Below are 22284 nucleotides of genomic sequence, written 5' to 3'. Positions count from 1 at the left end.
TAATGTCTAATTTGCTGCAGCTGATTGTCCAGCATACGACATGTTTACACCTCCCTAAATGGCCAAACTCCCCACACGGGGCCGTGGTATCGCGACTTGGCGCAAGCACCCGTGAGACTGCTGTTTGTCTGAAGAGGTGGGTGTGCTCGCTTTTGGTCGACGGCATTGCTACTGGGTCCCTCATAGTACAATAAAGTGTCTCTGGTGGTGGTGGTGCGCACCCAACGTCAGACACACTGTTGTAACATGAGGGGCCCTGGGCCTGTACCGCCGGCCACAAGAGAGTTCACCCACCCCCAGGTCAAACATTGCTCTACCACTTCCACAGTTATCTCTCACACTTCCACCAATGTTTAGTCTGTGCGCTGAAATCCTTCCATACCTGCCACTGACAATACCATTGTGCTGACATGTATGATGGTACTTAACATAGTCAGGGGCAGTGTCCTCTATTTACCACAGTAAATACTTTGCGCTAAATTAGTAGGTCTGAAACAACGCAGAGGATCCCACCCCTGAACCTAATGATTGCACCCTTTAGTGTTTTTTTAGTTTTGTTTTAATGCGAGACATTCACATTTATTTGTTGTTTTTGACTACTAACTGGCAGACACTCATTACAATCAGCCTCCGTTGACCAGACCACTGCTGCCCATGTACCCCTGGAACCTATTTTACAGTGCCTACAGCCAGCCCATTTTATAATGTTAGGCCTTCGAAGCCTGTCTGCGGTCCCTCCTTCCACTAGGCCTCCACTGACCTGACCACTGCTGCCCGTGTACCCCTGGAACCAATTATAAATTGCCTACAGCCAGCCCATTTTATTATGTTAGGCCTTCGAAGCCTGTCTGCGGTCCCTCCTTCCACAAGGCCTCCACTGACCTGACCACTGCTGCCCGTGTACCCCTGGAACCAATTATAAAGTGCCTACAGCCAGCCCATTTTATAATGTTAGGCCTTCGAAGCCTGTCTGCGGTCCCTCCTTCCACTAGGCCTCCACTGACCAGACCACTGCTGCCTGTGTTCCCCTGGAACCAATTATAAATTGCCTACAGCCAGCCCATTTTATAATGTTAGGCCTTCGAAGCCTGTCTGGGGTCCCTCCTTCCACTAGGCCTCCACTGACCAGACCACTGCTGCCCGTGTACCCCTGGAACCAATTATAAATTGCCTACAGCCAGCCCATTTTATTATGTTAGGCCTTCGAAGCCTGTCTGCGGTCCCTCCTTCCACTAGGCCTCCACTGACCTGACCACTGCTGCCCGTGTACCCCTGGAACCAATTATAAAGTGCCTACAGCCAGCCCATTTTATTATGTTAGGCCTTCGAAGCCTGTCTGCGGTCCCTCCTTCCACTAGGCCTCCACTGACCTGACCACTGCTGCCCGTGTACCCCTGGAACCAATTATAAATTGCCTACAGCCAGCCCATTTTATTATGTTAGGCCTTCGAAGCCTGTCTGTGGTCCCTCCTTCCACTAGGCCTCCACTGACCTGACCACTGCTGCCCGCGTACCCCTGGAACCAATTATAAAATGCCTACAGCCAGCCCATTTTATAATGTTAGGCCTTCGAAGCCTGTCTGCGGTCCCTCCTTCCACTAGGCCCCCACTGACCAGACCACTGCTGCCCGTGTACCCCTGGAACCAATTATAAAGTGCCTACAGCCAGCCCATTTTATAATGTTAGGCCTTCGAAACCTGTCTGCGGTCCCTCCTTCCACTAGGCCTCCACTGACCAGACCACTGCTGCCTGTGTTCCCCTGGAACCAATTATAAATTGCCTACAGCCAGCCCATTTTATAATGTTAGGCCTTCGAAGCCTGTCTGGGGTCCCTCCTTCCACTAGGCCTCCACTGACCAGACCACTGCTGCCCGTGTACCCCTGGAATCAATTATAAATTGCCTACAGCCAGCCCATTATATTATGTTAGGCCTTCGAAGCCTGTCTGCGGTCCCTCCTTCCACTAGGCCTCCACTGACCTGACCACTGCTGCCCGTGTACCCCTGGAACCAATTATAAAGTGCCTACAGCCAGCCCATTTTATAATGTTAGGCCTTCGAAGCCTGTCTGCGGTCCCTCCTTCCACTAGGCCTCCACTGACCTGACCACTGCTGCCCGTGTACCCCTGGAACCAATTATAAATTGCCTACAGCCAGCCCATTTTATTATGTTAGGCCTTCGAAGCCTGTCTGCGGTCCCTCCTTCCACTAGGCCTCCACTGACCTGACCACTGCTGCCCGTGTACCCCTGGAACCAATTATAAAGTGCCCACAGCCAGCCCATTTTATAATGTTAGGCCTTCGAAGCCTGTCTGCGGTCCCTCCTTCCACTAGGCCCCCACTGACCAGACCACTGCTGCCCGTGTACCCCTGGAACCAATTATACATTGCCTACAGCCAGCCCATTTTATAATGTTAGGCCTTCGAAGCCTGTCTGCGGTCCATCCTTCCACTAGGCCTCCACTGACCAGACCACTGCTGCCTGTGTTCCCCTGGAACCAATTATAAATTGCCTACAGCCAGCCCATTTTATAATGTTAGGCCTTCGAAGCCTGCCTGGGGTCCCTCCTTCCACTAGGCCTCCACTGACCAGACCACTGCTGCCCGTGTACCCCTGGAACCAATTATAAATTGCCTACAGCCAGCCCATTTTATTATGTTAGGCCTTCGAAGCCTGTCTGCGGTCCCTCCTTCCACTAGGCCTCCACTGACCTGACCACTGCTGCCCGTGTACCCCTGGAACCAATTATAAAGTGCCTACAGCCAGCCCATTTTATTATGTTAGGCCTTCGAAGCCTGTCTGCGGTCCCTCCTTCCACTAGGCCTCCACTGACCTGACCACTGCTGCCCGTGTACCCCTGGAACCAATTATAAATTGCCTACAGCCAGCCCATTTTATTATGTTAGGCCTTCGAAGCCTGTCTGCGGTCCCTCCTTCCACTAGGCCTCCACTGACCTGACCACTGCTGCCCGTGTACCCCTGGAACCAATTATAAAGTGCCTACAGCCAGCCCATTTTATTATGTTAGGCCTTCAAAGCCTGTCTGCGGTCCCTCCTTCCACTAGGCCTCCACTGACCTGACCACTGCTGCCCGTGTACCCCTGGAACCAATTATAAATTGCCTACAGCCAGCCCATTTTATTATGTTAGGCCTTCGAAGCCTGTCTGCGGTCCCTCCTTCCACTAGGCCTCCACTGACCAGACCACTGCTGCCTGTGTTCCCCTGGAACCAATTATAAATTGCCTACAGCCAGCCAATTTTATAATGTTAGGCCTTCGAAGCCTGTCTGGGGTCCCTCCTTCCACTAGGCCTCCACTGACCAGACCACTGCTGCCCGTGTACCCCTGGAACCAATTATAAATTGCCTACAGAAAGCCAATTTTATTATGTTAGGCCTTCGAAGCCTGTCTGCGGTCCCTCCTTCCACTAGGCCTCCACTGACCTGACCACTGCTGCCCGTGTACCCCTGGAACCTATTTTACAGTGCATAGAGCCTATTTTTTAATTTTATTTAATATTAATAAAGCCATGATGGACTACGCTGTACCACGCTATGAGCTACCCAGTTGACAATTCTTTTGCGAGAAAAGCCATCCCACCCCTCCACCAGCATGTTAAAGACCACATTGTCCTTTCATTCTGTCAATCTGTGAGTCCAAAGGTACACCTGACAACAGACACATGGAGCGGTAGGCATGGCCACGGAAGGTTACGTGTCCTTTGTGGCGCAATGGGTTAATGTATTGGATGCATGGTCCACACAGGGGACAGCCTGGTAAATCTGTCTGCAGTCCCTAATTCAAGTTGTCCTCAAATGAATAAATCTGAGCTTCTACCTTCTGGCTCTGATTAACTGCTGTTTTTTAAAAAATTGGTGGTTCCGGCCTACTAACGGTGTGTGCCCCTGCCTGGTGTTGTCCTCAACTGAATAAAGCTGAGCTTCTACCTTCTGGCTCTGATTAACTGCTGTTTTTTAAAAAATTGGTGGTTCCGGCCTACTAACGGTGTCTGCCCCTGCCTGGTGTTGTCCTCAACTGAATAAAGCTGAGCTTCCACCTTCTGGCTCTGATTAACTGATGTTTTTTAAAAAATTGGTGGTTTTGGCCTACTAACGGTGTCTGCCCCTGCCTGGTGTTGTCCTCAACTGAATAAAGCTGAGCTTCTACCTTCTGGCTCTGATTAACTGCTGTTTTTTAAAAAATTGGTGGTTCCGGCCTACTAACGGTGTCTGCCCCTGCCTGGTGTTGTCCTCAACTGAATAAAGCTGAGCTTCCACCTTCTGGCTCTGATTAACTGCTGTTTTTTAAAAAATTGGTGGTTCCGGCCTACTAACGGTGTCTGCCCCTGCCTGGTGTTGTCCTCAACTGAATAAAGCTGAGCTTCTACCTTCTGGCTCTGATTAACTGCTGTTTTTTAAAAAATTGGTGGTTCCGGCCTACTAACGGTGTGTGCCCCTGCCTGGTGTTGTCCTCAACTGAATAAAGCTGAGCTTCTACCTTCTGGCTCTGATTAACTGCTGTTTTTTAAAAAATTGGTGGTTCCGGCCTACTAACGGTGTCTGCCCCTGCCTGGTGTTGTCCTAAACTGAATAAAGCTGAGCTTCTACCTTCTGGCTCTGATTAACTGCTGTTTTTTAAAAAATTGGTGGTTCCGGCCTACTAACGGTGTCTGCCCCTGCCTGGTGTTGTCCTCAACTGAATAAAGCTGAGCTTCTACCTGCTGGCTCTGATTAACTGCTGTTTTTTAAAAAATTGGTGGTTCCGGCCTACTAACGGTGTCTGCCCATGCCTGGTGTTGTCCTCAACTGAATAAAGCTGAGCTTCTACCTTCTGGCTCTGATTAACTGCTGTTTTTTAAAAAATTGGTGGTTCCGGCCTACTAACGGTGTCTGCCCCTGCCTGGTGTTGTCCTCAACTGAATAAAGCTGAGCTTCTACCTTCTGGCTCTGATTAACTGCTGTTTTTTAAAAAATTGGTGGTTCCGGCCTACTAACGGTGTCTGCCCCTGCCTGGTGTTGTCCTCAACTGAATAAAGCTGAGCTTCTACCTTCTGGCTCTGATTAACTGCTGTTTTTTAAAAAATTGGTGGTTCCGGCCTACTAACGGTGTCTGCCCCTCCCTGGTGTTGTCCTCAGCTGAACAAAGCTGAGCTTCCACCTTCTGGCTTTCGGCCTATACTATCAGATATTAAACTGCATTTGGCCTACTAGTGTGGTTAGGCCCTTAAAACAGTGTCTGCTGCTCTTGGGTTTGCTACTCCACTGAACAAAGCAATGCCGCCTGTTTAGTCCTGTTACCAATTTTGAACTGCATTTAGCCTACTTTATTCTTTGGCCCTATATCTGTTTCCTCCTCATCCTGCCCATTGCCCAGCCACTGCTAGATGAGTCTGCTGGTACATTGACCTAGACCACTACATTCCCCTTGCACTCTACACAGCCAGAATCTGACCCTGCTGAAAGTAAGGTTCCCCTTCCCGCATGTTATACCACCTTACACAGGGACAAAGAGGAAGGTGCAGATGAAAGTGCAGGTTCCTTCATCAGGTGGGGGGGGCATACTCGTTGGCGACGTCACTGGCACAGGGCCCCTCAGAGTACGCAAAAGTGTCACTGCTGGTGGGAGGCGCCCCCGCCATGCAAACACACCGCCGTACTTTGAGGGGCCCTGTGCCAGTGCCAATGCGAACGAGTGGGCCCCCCCCTGCTTGCTCAGGATCACAGCACTTGCAACGTTGAAATACTTACCTCTCCCTGCTCCACCGCCGTGACGTAGTCCGCATTTCCTGGGCCCACGAAAAACTTGAGCCAGCCCTACTCCCCCCACAACTTTTGCCAAATGACCCCCAATTTCCTATGCCCAACTATTATTATAAAGTTAATTAAGATTGACAAGCTTCAGAAACAAGAATGGATGTTTTTGGCATTAAAATGGGCACTGTAGGTGTTTTCCTGGCCTCCACTCACTGCTGACTATGCTTCCCCATTGACTTGCATTGGGTTTCGTGTTTCGGTCGATCCCCGACTTTTAGCGATAATCGGCCGACTGCACTCGACTCGACTCTGGACAAAGTCGGGTTTCACAAAACCCAACTCGATCTTAAAAAAATGAAAGTCGCTCAACCCTACTCTATAGTAATAAAACAAGGCTAATGTAGACATCAGGCAAACCAGGGCTATTAGGGTCGATTGCACTTGCAGAGTTTCCAGTGATCTGGGCAAACATGTTGTATACTTGCCAAGATGAAGGTTCAGCTACAAAGTTCTCCTCTGTAAATCTGTCAACCAATGAGAAAAGCAAACAATTTTATTGAACATTAAAAAAATATTAAGAATGTTTCTTACCAAAATGCATTCCTTCTCATAGCTGAAGACCAAGGCTTCTATTGTAAATTTCTCTCCTTGTACCACAGAGGAGGGGACAATCAGGTCAATGAAGTAAGGTTGGAATGCAGTGAGTTCAACATCGGTGACACTTTCTAAACCATTCTTGCCCAAGCAGAAGGCATCGGTTACCCATCTAGTGATACTGTGTGGAGTTGTTCGATTCAGTACAGCATGTCCATCTGAGCTGTAAGACAAGATGAATGTTGTGACGAATTAGTGAATGCTTTTATTAGATAAACCTTAAAAAATTCAGGTAAAAAAAAGCCAAGAAACAGGTAAAATAATCTAAGAAAGTTTGATAAAATATGTAAAAATACTAGGCAATAAATATTCGCTAAATTTCACTAGGTTGTATCCTAGATATCTGCAACTGCTTAACCGTGGAGGTTGGCACCCTACTGATGAATGACAATGGCACCCCCACTCCTTGGCAGCTGTTTCTACAATTGCCCCTATCATAGATAATAATATGTGTATGGGCACATCCAATAATGTGTTGTAATAGTCATACAATGATATACTAAAAAATTGGGGAAATGGGGAAAGACAGGTACAAATCATATATGGTAAATCATAAATATTACTTATCAGAGCATATTCATGATGGTAGCCTTAGAAATAGACACAACGCTTTTCCCCAGCAGATTCATCTGGAGGCCGATTGGTTATGATAACCAAGATTGCATACCCAACATGGCTTACAAATACTGATGTAAAATGCTGATCACATACTGAAAGTGTGAATGGGCCTAAATATAATAATATGCAAGTGCCACAGGTTTAGACATTAATGTAATAAAGTGATGGCATACTCACCCTACAGGAACTACCTCAAACAGCCAGGTGTCTGGAAAGTAACTTCTCGTAAAATGTTTCGGGATTTGTTTAGCAACATCTAAGAAAGGCAAATACTGCATTAAAAATAAATGTACTTGAGTCATTTGCTTCTTAAACCCCCAGCAACCAGTTTGATTTTGGAATTTTTTTTCTCTTTTTCTTTTAATAGACATAGGTTTTTTTTTTACTTTTCTGTCAAAATGACCATATGAGGGTTTGTTTTCTGCACGATGAGTTGTAATTTTGAATGATATCATTCAATTTACTATATAATTTACTAAAAAAAGAAAACAAAACTTCCAAGCTTGAAGAAATAATAAAATAAGTAAATTCTGCCTTTTTTTCTGACGTTTATTATGTAACTAGATGGTGGCCTGGTTCTAACGCATCGGGTATTCTAGAATATGTATGTGGTTTATTTATGAAGATTTCAGAATAATGCAATGAATACACAGGATTCAGCCAGCCGGGCATGACTAATTAGCGAAGCGTGGTTCAAATCCCGCGCCAATTCGCGGCCGGACTGCATCGGTCGCTGATTGTTCATGGTCGGCAGCGACCAATAAGTGAAGCCAGGGCCAGCTGCAGGTTTTTGAGGGCCCTGGGCGAAAGAGTCTCACAGCCCATGTAGCATATAACACAGCCCACGTAGTATATAACACAGCCACGTAGTATATAGCACAGCCATGTAGTATATAGCACAGGCACGTCGTATATAGTACAGCTACGTAGTATATAACACAGCCACGTAGTATATAGCACAGCCACGTAGTATATAGCAATCACATAGTATATAGAAGCCACGTAGTAGATAGCCCAGCCGCGTAGTATATAGCACAGGCACGTAGTATATAGCACAGCCCACACAGTATAAAACACAGCCAGGTAGTATATAGCACAGCCATGTAGTATATAGCACAGCCCACGTAGTATATAGCACAACTACGTAGTATATAATACAGCCACATAGTATATAGCACAGCCCACGCAGTATATAACACCGTCACGTCTTATATTGCACAGCCACGTAGTATATAGCACAGGCATGTAGTATATAGCAAAGCTAAGTAGTATATAACACAGCCACGTAGTATATAGCACAGCCACATAGTATATTGCAGAGCCACGTAGTATATAGCACACCCCACGCAGTATATATCACAGCCCACGTAGTATAGAGCACAGCCCACGTAATATATAGCACAGCCCATGCAGTATATAACACAGCCCACATTGTATATAGCACACCCCTCGTATTATATAGCACAGCCCATGCAGTATATAACACAGCCCACATAGTATATAGCACAGCCCACATAGTATATAGCACAGCCCACATAGTATATAGCACAGCCCATGCAGTATATAACACAGCCCATGCAGTATATAACACAGCCAGGTAGTATATTGCACAGCCACGTAGCATATAGCACAGCCCACATAGTGTAGAGCACAGCAACGTAGTATATAACACAGCCCACGCAGTATGTAACACAGCCCATGCAGTATGTAACACAGCCCATGTAGTATATAACACAGCCCACATAGTATACAGCAATGTGGGCACCATATCCCTGTTAAAAAAAAGAATTAAAATAAAAAATAGTTATATACTCACCTTCCGGCGGCCCCCGGATCCAGCCCAGGCCTTTATCAATGCTCCTTGCTATGCTCCGTTCCTAGTAATGCCTTGCAGCAATAACCCGTGATGATGTACCGTTACGTCATCACGGGTCGTTGCCGCAATACATTCTTGGGACCGGAGTGTCGCGAGGAGCGGGAAAGGCTGCCGCGAACACTGGAAGGTGAGAATATTATGATTTTTTTCTATTATTTTTAACATTATATGTTTTTACTATTGATGCTTCATAGGCAGTATCAATAGTAAAAAGTTGGTCACACAGGGTTAATGGCAGCGTTAACGGACTGTATTACACCATGTTATGCCACGGTGTAACCCAGTCCGTTTAACGGACTACTAAAACGCTATGTGGGTGCTGACTGGAGGGGAGTATGGAGTGGGCACTGACTGGAGTGGAGTAGGGAGGGGCCAATTCGCGGCCGGACTGTGCCTGTCGCTGATTGGTTGCGCCCAGCCAACAGCGACCAATCAGTGATGCGGGATTTTCGTGACAGACAGACAGACAAACAGACGGAAGTGGACCTTAGACGATTATATAGATAGATAAAATGAACTGAAAACATTATTTTTCACTTTGATTGCAGCGTCACAAAACTTGTCTAGTTTTTTTACTTAGGTGGTGAAAACAAATTCAGCAATTTGTAAAAAAAAAAGTAAATCTGGCTTGTGTTGCCATTCTTTAACAAATGTAAGGCCTCTTTCACATGTCCCGGATCAGTACGATACAGATGGACGCCGGGAAAGAAGCACTACTGTAAGCGCTTTTTCCCGGTGGCAGGTGCTGAAGACGGCTCTCATTCTCCCCTGCTCTGCCGGCGATCTGCGCAAGCAGAAGAGAATGATGAGAGTTATATTAAAGTCAGAAAGCCACTACTGACAGCAGCATCAGAGGGGTTAAATGCCCGTGTGATTGTGATAGCACCGACCCTTCCTGGGTGTTGCTGTGGGGTGTCAGCTGTCACATACAGAAAGAATAAAGAAAGAAGTTTGCTCAAAGGTTCCTTGAGCAGGATTTTCTCCTGTTTTGTGGTTACAGAGATAAACCTTGACCCATGCGACCTTCACGTAAGGATTTAGACTTATGGATGTACCTTTAGTTGTTTTCTTTTTTACAGAGAAACGGGGAGCCACGTCTTCTGAGCCAGTGTTGGTGAAAAAAATTAAAAAGTAGTTTTCCTAAAAAAAAGAAAAATATTGACTTGGTCACATTAACTAACTAACTTACTTTATATTTAGCCAGTCATCAAGAGGTGCTTTTTTTATTTGATGGATCTATTCATTCACCCACTCCATTCATCATGAGACTTAGTAGCTACAAATAAAACTGTTGATTGAAGAACCTGTATTAGGCAATTTGTTACTGAAGAACTGGCAGTAGACACTTCATCACCAGAAGAATTAGCCATTACTAATGAAAATTAAATTCTGTTGAACCTGAAATCTTTCAAGAACCAAAGCCTTCTCTAGATAACTGCTTAATATTGTCATCTCTTGTTGATCAGCATTGAATAGCTGTCTCATAAACTAATTGCTATTTATATAACTAAAAAAAAACACAAACTTAACCTTTTCTCTCACCAAACCTGCACAGGTTTCTACAGGGGAACTTTAAGCTACAAAAAAATAATTATTTTTACAAAAATTAATAATTCTGTTATAAAAAATTGCAGTCACCAAGAATACCAATCACTTTTGTTTTTTAGTTACAACAATTTTTCCCACTGATACCACCTCTGCATAAGAGCCAATTACTGCATAGGGTACTATTGGGGAAAGTCAAATCAGTAGATTTTTTAACATAAAATTTTGATTTCCACAAAAAATGAGTATGAGACCTAAAGAAAATTGATTCACATAATATCAACATATAAAAAAAATATTCTTGCTCTCTGAGCCAATTCCTGTGCAGGGGCTTAATCCTAAGCAGAGTCATACCCATGTGACTTTTTGTAGTTGCTTTTTGCCATAACAAGGCCGAAATTTCAATATTTCTGTAATTTAAGATATTAAATAGAGAGGATCAAATTGATCAACTGTGAGGTGAATTTCATAAAAATCTCAAATCTTGGTGATGTTAAACAATTTGCAATTCAATTCATATAGATTGCCAAAAGGACTGCTCAGCGCCATCTTACACATTGCTGAAAAGAGCCCCCAGAGAGCAGGTTAACATGACTGCAGACAAGCAGCGTATGTTTCCCCATAATGCCTTGCAGCTATCACATCACATGGTCTATCACAGCCAATCAATAGGGACTATAACAGGCACTATAAAAGATGAGGGCAAGGAAAGCATTGGTCAATTTAGGCTTTTACAGTCTAAAAATAATAGAAATGCCTAATCCAGTTTGGTGTACTATTGCAGCACTGAAAAACATAGAAAATGGTAGTGGTAGTCTCAGTCTTTGATTAATAACAGCCAGATTCAAGTGACAGGGAGGTGCAAAACCTGGTTTATTCTTGATGCACTACAAAGAAGCAGGGAAGTTTGTAAGTCATCTCAGCCCTAATTCTCCTGCTGAAGTAAAATAATGAAACCAAGGCTTGTGTACCAGAGAAAGTGTTTTTCCTGGCACGTGAGACAAATAGACCTTAAATTATATATATTTGATGGCAAGAGTGAGAGACAGAGAGACATCCAGCACATTGTCTGATACTGATTTTATTACTTTACATTCCAAACTACTGTACTACTTTTTACTGCAAGGATGAAAACTGTTAATTTGAAATCTGCCATTGGCAGGTGATGAGGGCTTTGCATCGCTTACTGAAGAATATGAAAGGAAATTTTTTTATCTTTCATGACTCCAACTTTTGAGACATTTCAGCATACTCATTTTTAGTTAAATTAATTTTTAGAAGTGTAGCATCTGGGATTAAGACCCAACCAGGTCTGGGCACAGAATGCTAAATTTTCAAAACAAAATTGTATGTCTTTCATGAATTAAATTTTTGGGATATCTCAGCATACTCACACATATTTTTTTTGCCATCAGGCACAATCCAGGCTTCTTTTCCGGCTGTGCCTCACCTCCTCACCCTCCTTTCGGTAAGCCCATCTTTCAATATTGAAGTCATGCTATAGACAATCGATGATTTTCCTCTTATACTAGCATATGGGGCTTGATGTACTCTTTCTATGGGCTTACCAATTCCACACTATTTATGGGGATCTGGTCTCTTTCCCCTGGGTAATTACTTAGTACAATTGGGGTGAATAGGGGTGGCAGTTCTCCTTCTGTGATTGATTGTGACATAAATATAATGATGCATTACTGATAACTATTTTTAATGTCTGTACTAATAAAGATTTTGTTTATATATATTTCTATCGTATGCTCCTTGTTCCCCTTCTTCTATATGCACTTTATGGAGCGGATATAATTTGTCTGGCGGCACATTATTTATATGTTCTTCCACCCAGACAGTCAATATGATTTTGGGATCTTTTCTATTAATAAAATTTAATAGGTGGCTATGAAGAAGTGGATCATGGGGGCTATAGGTTCCCAAACGAGTCCTACCTTAGGTCCCCTGATTAGCACCAGTAATTTGCCGGCAACAGTACTCTCATGAACATAGGATACATCTTTATTATACATTGCTGGCAACATGCTTTTGTGACACCGAGAAATGATGCCACCCCCATCACACACAGACAAACTATTGGCATAACCCACTAAAATAGTTTGTCAGGGACACATCAGTTTGTTGACATGACGGATATTTGGCGCACTCAAACTATCTCCAAGGCAGCACACATTAAGATGCAAGATGCTCAGTTTCAAACTATCCCTCTATTATTGTTTTTATAGTAACATATTTTTTTGTAATTAATATTATTAAAATATAATAAAATATGTGAAATCTACTTGATTTTTCCCATTTGGAACATTTAGTCATGTTAAAGGAGTTGACCAGTTGACCTCTTCCTCCGAACTTACTTGGTATCCCACCAATCTTGAAAATAAATACTCCATATAATAAGTGAATAAATCTAGAAGTGGAAAACAGGGCACACAATAGGGTTATGAACTATGGTGGGAGGGTAGGAGAGTGCGGGTTATACTCACTTGGTGGAGTTGTGAAAGGCAAAAATCCCATATAGGCATGAAGATAAATAGCTGCTGCCCCATGGCTGGTGGATAAATCCTCCAGGAGGTATTGGATCCAGATGGATGAACACATAGGTGGGCTGCACTGCTGGAGTAAAGCCATTCTTCATAAATAATAAGAAGAATAAGGTTTTCTACTCACAACGCAATTCAGCCCCAAAACGGCGTCTTTATCAAGTGAAAACAACAAATGTTTTTTTCACTGTTGAAACTCATTGTGAATAAAAAACCTTATTCTAATAATTTCTGAAGAACTGATCTACTCCAGCAGCGCAGCCCATGTATGTGTTCATCCAACTGGATCCAATATAACAACAAGTAGCATCTAGTGTGCAAGCAGTTTGTATGCTCTCCCGTGTGTGCGTGGGTTTCCTCCGGGTACTCCCATTTCCTCCCACATTCCAAAGACATATTGGTAGGGGATTTAGATTGTGAGCCCCATTGGGGACAGCGATGATAATGTCTGTAAAGTGCTGCGGAATATGTTAGTGCTATATAAAAATAAAGATTATTATTATTATTATTATTAGTGTAATCATCTGATCCTCTGGGATCTCGCTACCTAGTGAACAATCAAATATCGCATGAAATATCCAGAGAGCGATGATTAATCATAAAATAGTCTCTTTATTTGAATTTTACTGCCAAATCACATTTCTCAAGGAATATGGCAGAACGTACACTATATTCATAATTATCTTCACCACATTATGTTTATCTCGGTAGCAAGAGATGATATTGTCCACTAATGAGACACTTAGTGACTGCAGGAACAACACACCTGGATGTTTCGAGAGCCAGCTAGGACCCTGGGGTACTCCAGCCGGGTCTGGTGGTCGTTAAAGGGGTGGTCACAGTGGCAGCGACCCAGTCCGTGGCCCTGGGCATCCAGTTTAAAGGGAAGGTCTTTAAAGGGGGTTTTTAAATAAAGAAGAAAGTTTGTTCATGACGCCACCTGTCGCATTCAGTCAGGGATGACCAACGCTGCTTAAAGGGGTCCACTGGGGTGATGGTACTGCAGCAGGGATGGTATAAGTTCCCCCCAGGGCTCCCAGTGTAGTAGGGACAGGTGGTAGATGGTGTAGAAAGAATCAGAGGATACAAAGTTGCAGTCTCTTTACCTTTTACTGGTGTAAGGCAGCCATAGTCCAGGGTATGGATCACAGGTGATGGTGAGGTCCAGCCAGCTTGAAAGCAATTCTGAAATCTGACTAGCCAGGTGGGGTTGGAAGCCTTTCTCTCTGTGCTGTGTTGTAGTCCCCTGCTGCCTTAGGCCTCACTCAAGGTCCTGACTTTCAATCTCTCCCTGTTAGTAGGACATTACTCGCATGGCAAGCAACTCAATCCTTTTTACAGGTGTCTCTAAGTATGACTCCAGGCTCTATGTGTTGTTGTGTTTTCAGTAGTATTAAGCGATACCTTCCGATATTTGAAAGTATCGGTATCGGATAGTATCGGCCGATATCCGAAAAATATCGGATATCGCCGATACCGATACCAGATGAAGGAAACTCTCCTTCAGGCCCTGGGATCCATATTCATGTGTAAAATAAAGAATAAAAATAAAAAATATGGATATACTCACCCTCTGATGCGCCCTGGTTGTAACCGCTGCAACCGGCAGCCTCCGTTCCTAAGAATGAGCGCGTGAAGGGCCTTCATGTGACCGCTCACGCGACCAATCACAAGCCGCGACGTCATCGCAGGTCCTAAACTCCTCATTCTTAGGAACGGAGGCTGCCGGTTACATCGGTAAGGTCCAGGGGCCGCCGGAGGGGTGAGTATATCCATATTTTTTATTTGAATTCTTTATTTTTTACATGAATATGGATCCCAGGGCCTGAAGGAGAGTCTCCTCTCCTCCAGACCCTGGGAACCATACACTGGGAACTTCCGATTCCGATTTCCGATATCACAAAAATATCGGAACTCGGTATTGGAATTCCGATACCGCAAGTATCGGCCGATACCCGATACTTGCGGTATCGGAATGCTCAACACTAGTCTTCAGGTGTTAATGGTGGGCAGGCGACCTGCAATCTCCTGTCTGCCAGTTTCTGCTTTGGGGGATAGAGTTACCCCCACAATCTCAGTCTTCCGGCTACCGATTTCTTGCGCTTCAACGTGGAGGAAGCTCAGTCGTAGCTCCTTTCCAGCTTCCTCTCTCAGACTCTCTCTGTCTGACTCCTTTCTCCTCTGTCCCTCTGACAGACTAAACTCTAACTCCTCCTCCAGCCAGAATATATAGGGAAGTTCCCCTGAATCCAGGTCTCGAGCTCCCCCTTCTGGCCTGGAGTCAGAACAGCTTTGCATGTACTTGTTACCTGTTAAATGGATCCTTCCTCACTTCCAAGCAGGGCATCACCCTCACCGAGAGGAAAGCAATGCCACTGTAACAACCGGTTACTTGGGGTGTTACACATGCCCCCTTCTACAAGCATCATCATGGTGTAAGAATAATGCAAATTATGCCATTTATGATTAATTTATTGTTGTCTGGATATTTCATGTGAGGGTCCCCTACTAGTCTTCACGCTTTGTTTTTTGGCTAAAGAGCGTGGAAGATCTTTGAGGGATATTTTAGTTTGAATTTTTACATCAGACTGATCCAGTTTCTAAAATTAAAACAAGGCCTGACAATCCTTTTAACTCACTAAAAATAAAGAAATGCAATCTAAGTATAATATTCAGTAAATTTGGCTTACCTGAAATAACTTCAAAAGATCAATTTCGCGATCGTCTTGGATCATTGCTGGTCTGAATTGATGTCTATGAAAAGTATTTTTCAAATCTTCCTAAAAGCAAAACCAAAACTTATGACGCATTAATTGAAACTGTAATGTAGCATCTGCTATGTTCCAGTCTATAGTGAATACCTTTGTATTTTGTAAAAAAAAACCATCTGGGTTGTATCATTGTTCTCTCTTTGATAATATCATCCCGCAAAAGACTTAGTTTCTACAGTTGTGGCCAAAAGTTTTGAGACTGACACATATTTAAGCTTACACAAAGATTCAGTGTTTCAGTGCTTTTAGAGCTTTTAGTTAGATTTTTCAGTGTTCAGATGTGTCTACATTTTTAGGCTTTTATTGGCAAATAGATCAAGTCTATGGAAAGACTCAAGCCCCGATTCATTAAGACTGGCGTTTCATATGTATGATGGGCATGCAGAAATAAAACACACCTAATTCGTTAAGTGGCACACACCACTTAAATAATTAGGCGCATCTTATCCGTGGCATGTACCTTCATGTGCCTTGCTAGAAATATTACTCCAGACAGAGAGTGGAGTAACAATGCTGGCATAAGGAACACCATAACATTTAATAAATTTGTCTGATGGGTGTTGCAATGCTCCATCCCATCCCCAGCTCCTCACTCCCAAAATTGGTGTTTATAAGTCAAAAGTCACAACATTTTTGGGCAACTTCATGATACACAAAAATTCTGCAATATTTCAAGATGTTTTATGCCATATTCCTGTCATTATCACCATAAGGAATTGGGGCCTCAATATTTACAGTATTGACCTTTTTTTTCAAGACTTCTGCAATTCATCCAGACTTGTTGGATAGCAGCTTTGGGGCCAAATACTGACTGATGACAACCCGTCTTGCCTAATCAGTCTTGTAGTCTATCAAAATTTCCATGCTTGTTTCTGTCCTTGTTTATTCACCCACTTTTTGAGAACAGGCATGCAATTGAATTTAGACCTGGGAAGTTTCCTGGTTATGAATCCAAAATTTAAATGTTTCATTTACCAGCCAACTTAGTTATGAGTGACTTTATCTCTGATTCTTGGTTCCATTATGGTGGAAAAAGCATTGTTCATCACCCAATAGTTCTTGGTTTATTGAGAGAGGTTGCTCTTGGAGGACGTTTAGATACCATTCTTTATTCCTGGCAATATACTTAGTCAGAATTGTAAGTGTTCCCACCCACATGAATAAAAAACAACCCCATCATGAATAGTCTGGGGAAGCTTTACTGTTGGCACGACACAGGACCCATGGAAGGGCTCACCTTTTCTTCTCCAGAAAATTATTTGGAATTGAGAGTCCTCAGTGGTTGATACCTTTTAATGACTAACTGAAAAGATGGTAACAAATTGCAAGCTTTCGAGACTACTCAGGTCCCTTCATCAGGCATAGACTAATAGAAATTCTGAAGAATCACATAATTATGCACAATACAGCCCAGGAATAAAGCTATAGATAAGACAGGTGACGTGAAGCAGAATTACCATTATGTGAAAGTGATAAACAGTTGTGTCCATAAATATTGGAACAGTTCATAGATAAGGAAGTCTAAATGTTTTATGGTCCTCTGAATTGTTCTGGTTCTGTGTTATGATGACCCCACACGGTCTGAGGAGCAAATTCCTTAATTGATGTAAAACACATAAATCCATGCGACACATTCATTCCTGCACTGAGTGTGTCAAAGGTCGTCATCAGTTTATACTCCCAAACTCTTCTGTTTCTCTAAGATTTAAAATTACCCTTTAATACAAGTAATCTCATGTCCATTGTGCTATGATCAGGGAGACAAAAATGTCTTGCCACAGGTACAGTACATCTATTCTTTTTTCTCTTCTGTGGCGGTGAGCTAGCTGTGCTTTCTAGAGGACTCTCATTTTGTCCTGCTAAGGCCCTGGATAAAACTGGGCTCTGCAGTGATATGGAACACTTTTTCAGGAGACTGCATCTGAGGGAATATTTCAATGATACAGAAGATTCAAAAAACACTTGGACTGAAGGAAAAGGGATCCTAACAACCAAGAAGAGGTGAGACTGAACACCTTCACATGGATGCAACCCTTATTTGGATAAATATATAGACTCCTTCAGACATTTGATAAAATCCACCATTATAGATACTAACAGGGGAAAAGTATCCAACATCAGTGCCCAGGATAGAAAGGCCATACAGTCCTTGAAAACCAACAAAGAAATCATCATTAAACCTGCTGACAAGGGTGGTGCAATAGTCATGATGAACACATCAGACTATATGAAGGAAGCAAACAGATAACTTATGGACACACGCTACAACAAAAAATTGGAGTTGTATCCTATACAGGACTATTACAAGGAACTAAACAAGTTGGTATCTTGTCTGCCTGATGAATCCACAAGAGCTGATAGCCTGATATCAGAAAGTCCAAGAATAGGGACATTTTACATGCTTTCCAAAATCCACTAATCTGGAAATCCATAAAGACCAATTATTTCATGTGCGGGCACCCTTACTGAGCAGGTATCTGGATAGGTAGAGGGTATTCTTAAACCGCTGGTAAAGGATACACCCAGCTACATTCAGGACACAACTGATCTATTGAATAAACTATCAGAAATAGGTCCTCTACCAGAAGGAACCATCCTGGCGACCATGGATGTGGAATCTTTGTACTCTAATATCCCACACCAGGATGGAATAAATGCCTGCAAATTCTTCCAGAAAAACACAGGGACTGATGCCGATTCTGTGGTGAAACTTATAAAATTCATTCTCACCCGCAATTACTTTGAATTTGACAACAAGATATGTCTACAGGAGGTGGGTACAGCAATGGGAAGTAAAATGGCCCCACAGTATGCTAATCTTTCATGACCAAACTGGAAAGCAATTTTTTGTTCTCATGTCCCATCAGGCCCCTGACCTACTACCGCTACATTGATGATATTTTAATCATCTGGACAGAGTCTGAGCCACAGCTAAAGATGTTTCATGAACAGTTTAATCAATTTCATCCCACCTGTTATGAACTGGTGGCTTAGGAGCAACATGGGATGTGCTCTGGAGGAGGTGGTACCTGTACTGACCGCAGAACACTGAACTTAACACAACAACTAGAAGTAGCCGTGGGATGTTCCTGTCACTCCCTAGACACCTCGTCACAGCCAGAGGACTAAATACCCCTAAAGATAGAAACAGGAAAGCTATCTTGCCTCAGAGAAAATCCCCAAAGGATAGACAGCCCCCCACAAATATTGACTGTGAGTGGAGAGGGAAATGACATACCCAGAATGAAACCAGGATTTAGCAAAGGAGGCCACTTCTAGCTAGATAGATAGGACAGGACAGCATACTGTGCGGTCAGTATTAAAATATTAGAAAAATCCACCACCTGACTAAAGGTGTGGAGGATAAATCTGCTTCTCCAGAGCTTCCAGCTTAACTGAATAAATTCATACTGACAAGCTGGACTAGAAAAAACATAGAATGCACTGAACTATTAAGTCCACAACATATGGACTGTAAAGAACCAAGCCAGGACTTATCTTTGGTGATCTGGTCAGAATAGCAGAGAAATCCAAGCAGAGATGTGAATCCAACCAGGAACATTGGCAACTGGCACTAACTGAAGGATAAAGCCAGGCTAAATAGCCAAGCCAGAATAGACAATCAGTGGAAGCAGCTGCTGGCTGCTAAATCCAAGGAGCAGCAGTACCACTTATAACCACCGGAGGGAGCCCAAGAGCAGAACTCACAATAGTGCCACTTACAGCCACCGGAGGGAGCCCAAGAGCGGAATTCACAACAGTACCCCCCCTTGAAGAGGGGTCACCAAACCCTCACCAGAGCCCCCAGGCCGATCAGGACGAGCCAAGTGAAAAGCACGAACCAAATCGGCAGCATGAACATCGGAGGCAACAACCCAAGAATTATCCTCCTGGCCATAACCCTTCCACTTGACAAGATACTGACGCCTCCGCCCCGAAAAACGAGAATCCAAAATTTTCTCAACCACATATTCCAACTCCCCCTCAACCAACACTGGGGCAGGAGGATCAACAGAGGGAACAACAGGCACCACATATGTCCGCAACAAAGATCTATGGAAAACATTATGGATGGCAAAAGAGGCTGGAAGGGCCAAACGAAAAGACACCGGATTGATAATCTCAGAAATCTTATAAGGACCAATAAACCGAGGCTTGAACTTAGGGGAAGAAACCTTCATAGGAACATGACGAGAAGATAACCAGACTAAATCCCCAACCCGAAGCCGGGGACCAACACACCGACGGAGGTTAGCAAAACGTTGAGCCTTTTCCTGAGACAACGTCAAATTGTTTACTACATAAGTCCAAATCTGCTGTAACCTGTCCACCACAGAATCCACACCAGGACAATCAGAAGGCTCAACCTGCACTGAAGAAAAACGAGGATGAAAACCAAAATTACAAAAGAAAGGTGAAACCAAAGTAGCCAAACTAGCCCGATTATTAAGGGCAAACTCGGCCAACAGCAAGAAAGACACCCAATCATCCTGATCAGCAGACACAAAGCATCTCAAATAGGTTTCCAAGGTCTGATTAGTTCGCTCAGTTTGGCCATTTGTCTGAGGATGAAACGCCGAAGAAAAAGACAAGTCAATGCCCATCCTAGCACAAAAGGCCCGCCAAAACCTAGAAACAAACTGGGAACCTCTGTCAGACAACACTCTCCGGAATGCCATGCAAACGAACCACATGCTGAAAAAACAACGGAACCAAATCAGAGGAGGAAGGCAATTTAGGCAAAGGTACCAAATGGACCATCTTAGAAAACCGATCACAAACCACCCAGATCACAGACATCTTCTGGGAAACAGGAAGATCCGAAATAAAATCCATGGAAATATGTGTCCAAGGCCTCTCAGGGACCGGCAAAAGCAACCCACTAGCGCGGGAACAGCAAGGCTTGGCCCGCGCACAAGTCCCACAGGACTGCACAAAAGAACGCACATCCCGCGACAAGGAAGGCCACCAAAAGGACCTAGCAACCAAATCTCTGGTACCAAAAATCCCAGGATGACCAGCCAACACTGAACAATGAACCTCAGAAATTACTTTACTAGTCCATCTATCAGGAACAAACAGTATCCCAACTGGACAGCGTTCAGGTTTATCAGCCTGAAATTCCTGAAGCTCCCGCCGTAAATCAGGGGAGATGGCAGAAAGAATCACCCCCTCCTTGAGAATGCCAACCAGCTCAAAAACTCCAGGAGAATCAGGCAAAAAACTCCTAGAGAGGGCATCAGCCTTAACATTCTTAGATCCCGGAAGATACGAGACCACAAAATCAAAATGGGAGAAAAACAGGGACCATCGAGCCTGTCTAGGATTCAACCACTTGGCAGACTCGAGGAACATCAGATTCTTATGATCGGTCAAGACCACAAGGCGGTGCTTGGCTCCCTCAAGCCAATGTCGCCACTCCTCAAATGCCCACTTCATAGCCAACAACTCCCGATTGCCGACATCATAATTACGCTCCGCAGGCGAAAACTTTCTGGAAAAGAAGGCACACGGTTTCATCAAAGACCCATCAGAATTCCTCTGAGACAAAACGGCCCCTGCCCCAATCTCAGAACCGTCAACCTCAACCGGAAAAGGAAGAGAAACATCCGGCTGACGCAACACAGGGGCAGAAGTAAATCGGCGTTTAAGCTCCTGAAAGGCGTCAACCGCCGCAGAGGACCAATTCATCACATCAGCGCCTTTCTTCGTCAAATAGGTCAGGGGCTTAACCACACTGGAAAAGTTGGCAATGAAACGGCGATAAAAATTAGCAAAGCCCAAAAATTTCTGAAGGCTCTTCACAGATGTGGGTTGAATCCAATCATGAATGGCTTGGACCTTAACAGGATCCATTTCTATAGACGATGGAGAAAAAATGAAACCCAATAAAGAAACCTTCTGAACTCCAAATAGGCACTTAGACCCCTTCACAAACAAAGCATTATCACGAAGGATCTGAAATACCATCCAGACCTGTTTCACATGAGACTCCCAATCATCGGAAAAAATCAAAATATCATCCAAATATACAATCATGAATTTATCAAGATAATTCCGGAAGATATCATGCATGAAGGACTGAAACACAGATGGAGCATTAGAGAGCCCGAATGGCATCACAAGGTATTCAAAATGGCCTTCGGGCGTATTAAATGCAGTTTTCCATTCGTCACCCTGTTTAATACGAACAAGATTATACGCCCCTCGAAGGTCAATCTTAGTAAACCAACTAGCCCCCTTAATCCTAGCAAACAAATCAGAAAGCAAAGGTAAAGGGTATTAAAATTTGACTGTGATCTTATTAAGAAGGCGATAATCAATACAGGGTCTCAAGGAGCCATCCTTCTTGGCAACAAAAAAGAATCCCGCTCCCAATGGTGACGAAGACGGCCGAATATGCCCCTTCTCCAAAGACTCCTTAACATAACTCCGCATGGCGGCATGCTCTGGCACAGACAGATTGAAAAGTCAGCCCTTAGGGAACTTACAGCCAGGAATCAAGTTAATAGCACAA

The 22284-nt window shown here is 43.8% G+C and overlaps 1 protein-coding gene across 1 annotated transcript in view; it reads right to left on the bottom strand.

Annotated features, from left to right (window-relative positions):
* LOC143769709 (alpha-2-macroglobulin-like protein 1) overlaps positions 1-22284 on the bottom strand; it is a 289826-nt gene that overhangs the window by 115649 nt on the left and 151893 nt on the right. The window contains exons 16-19 of the mRNA XM_077258495.1: positions 15687-15776; positions 9958-10042; positions 7204-7282; positions 6346-6571 (exon numbers count right to left, since the gene is read on the bottom strand). Coding sequence (XP_077114610.1) covers positions 6346-6571; positions 7204-7282; positions 9958-10042; positions 15687-15776 — 480 coding nt within the window. The remainder of the gene's footprint in view (positions 1-6345; positions 6572-7203; positions 7283-9957; positions 10043-15686; positions 15777-22284) is intronic.

This window comes from Ranitomeya variabilis, chromosome 4 (assembly GCF_051348905.1).
Source record: "Ranitomeya variabilis isolate aRanVar5 chromosome 4, aRanVar5.hap1, whole genome shotgun sequence".
NCBI classification, from domain to species: domain Eukaryota; kingdom Metazoa; phylum Chordata; class Amphibia; order Anura; family Dendrobatidae; genus Ranitomeya; species Ranitomeya variabilis.
The sequence above is the reverse complement of the archived record's forward strand: the minus strand, read 5'-3'. Positions and strand labels throughout refer to the sequence as shown.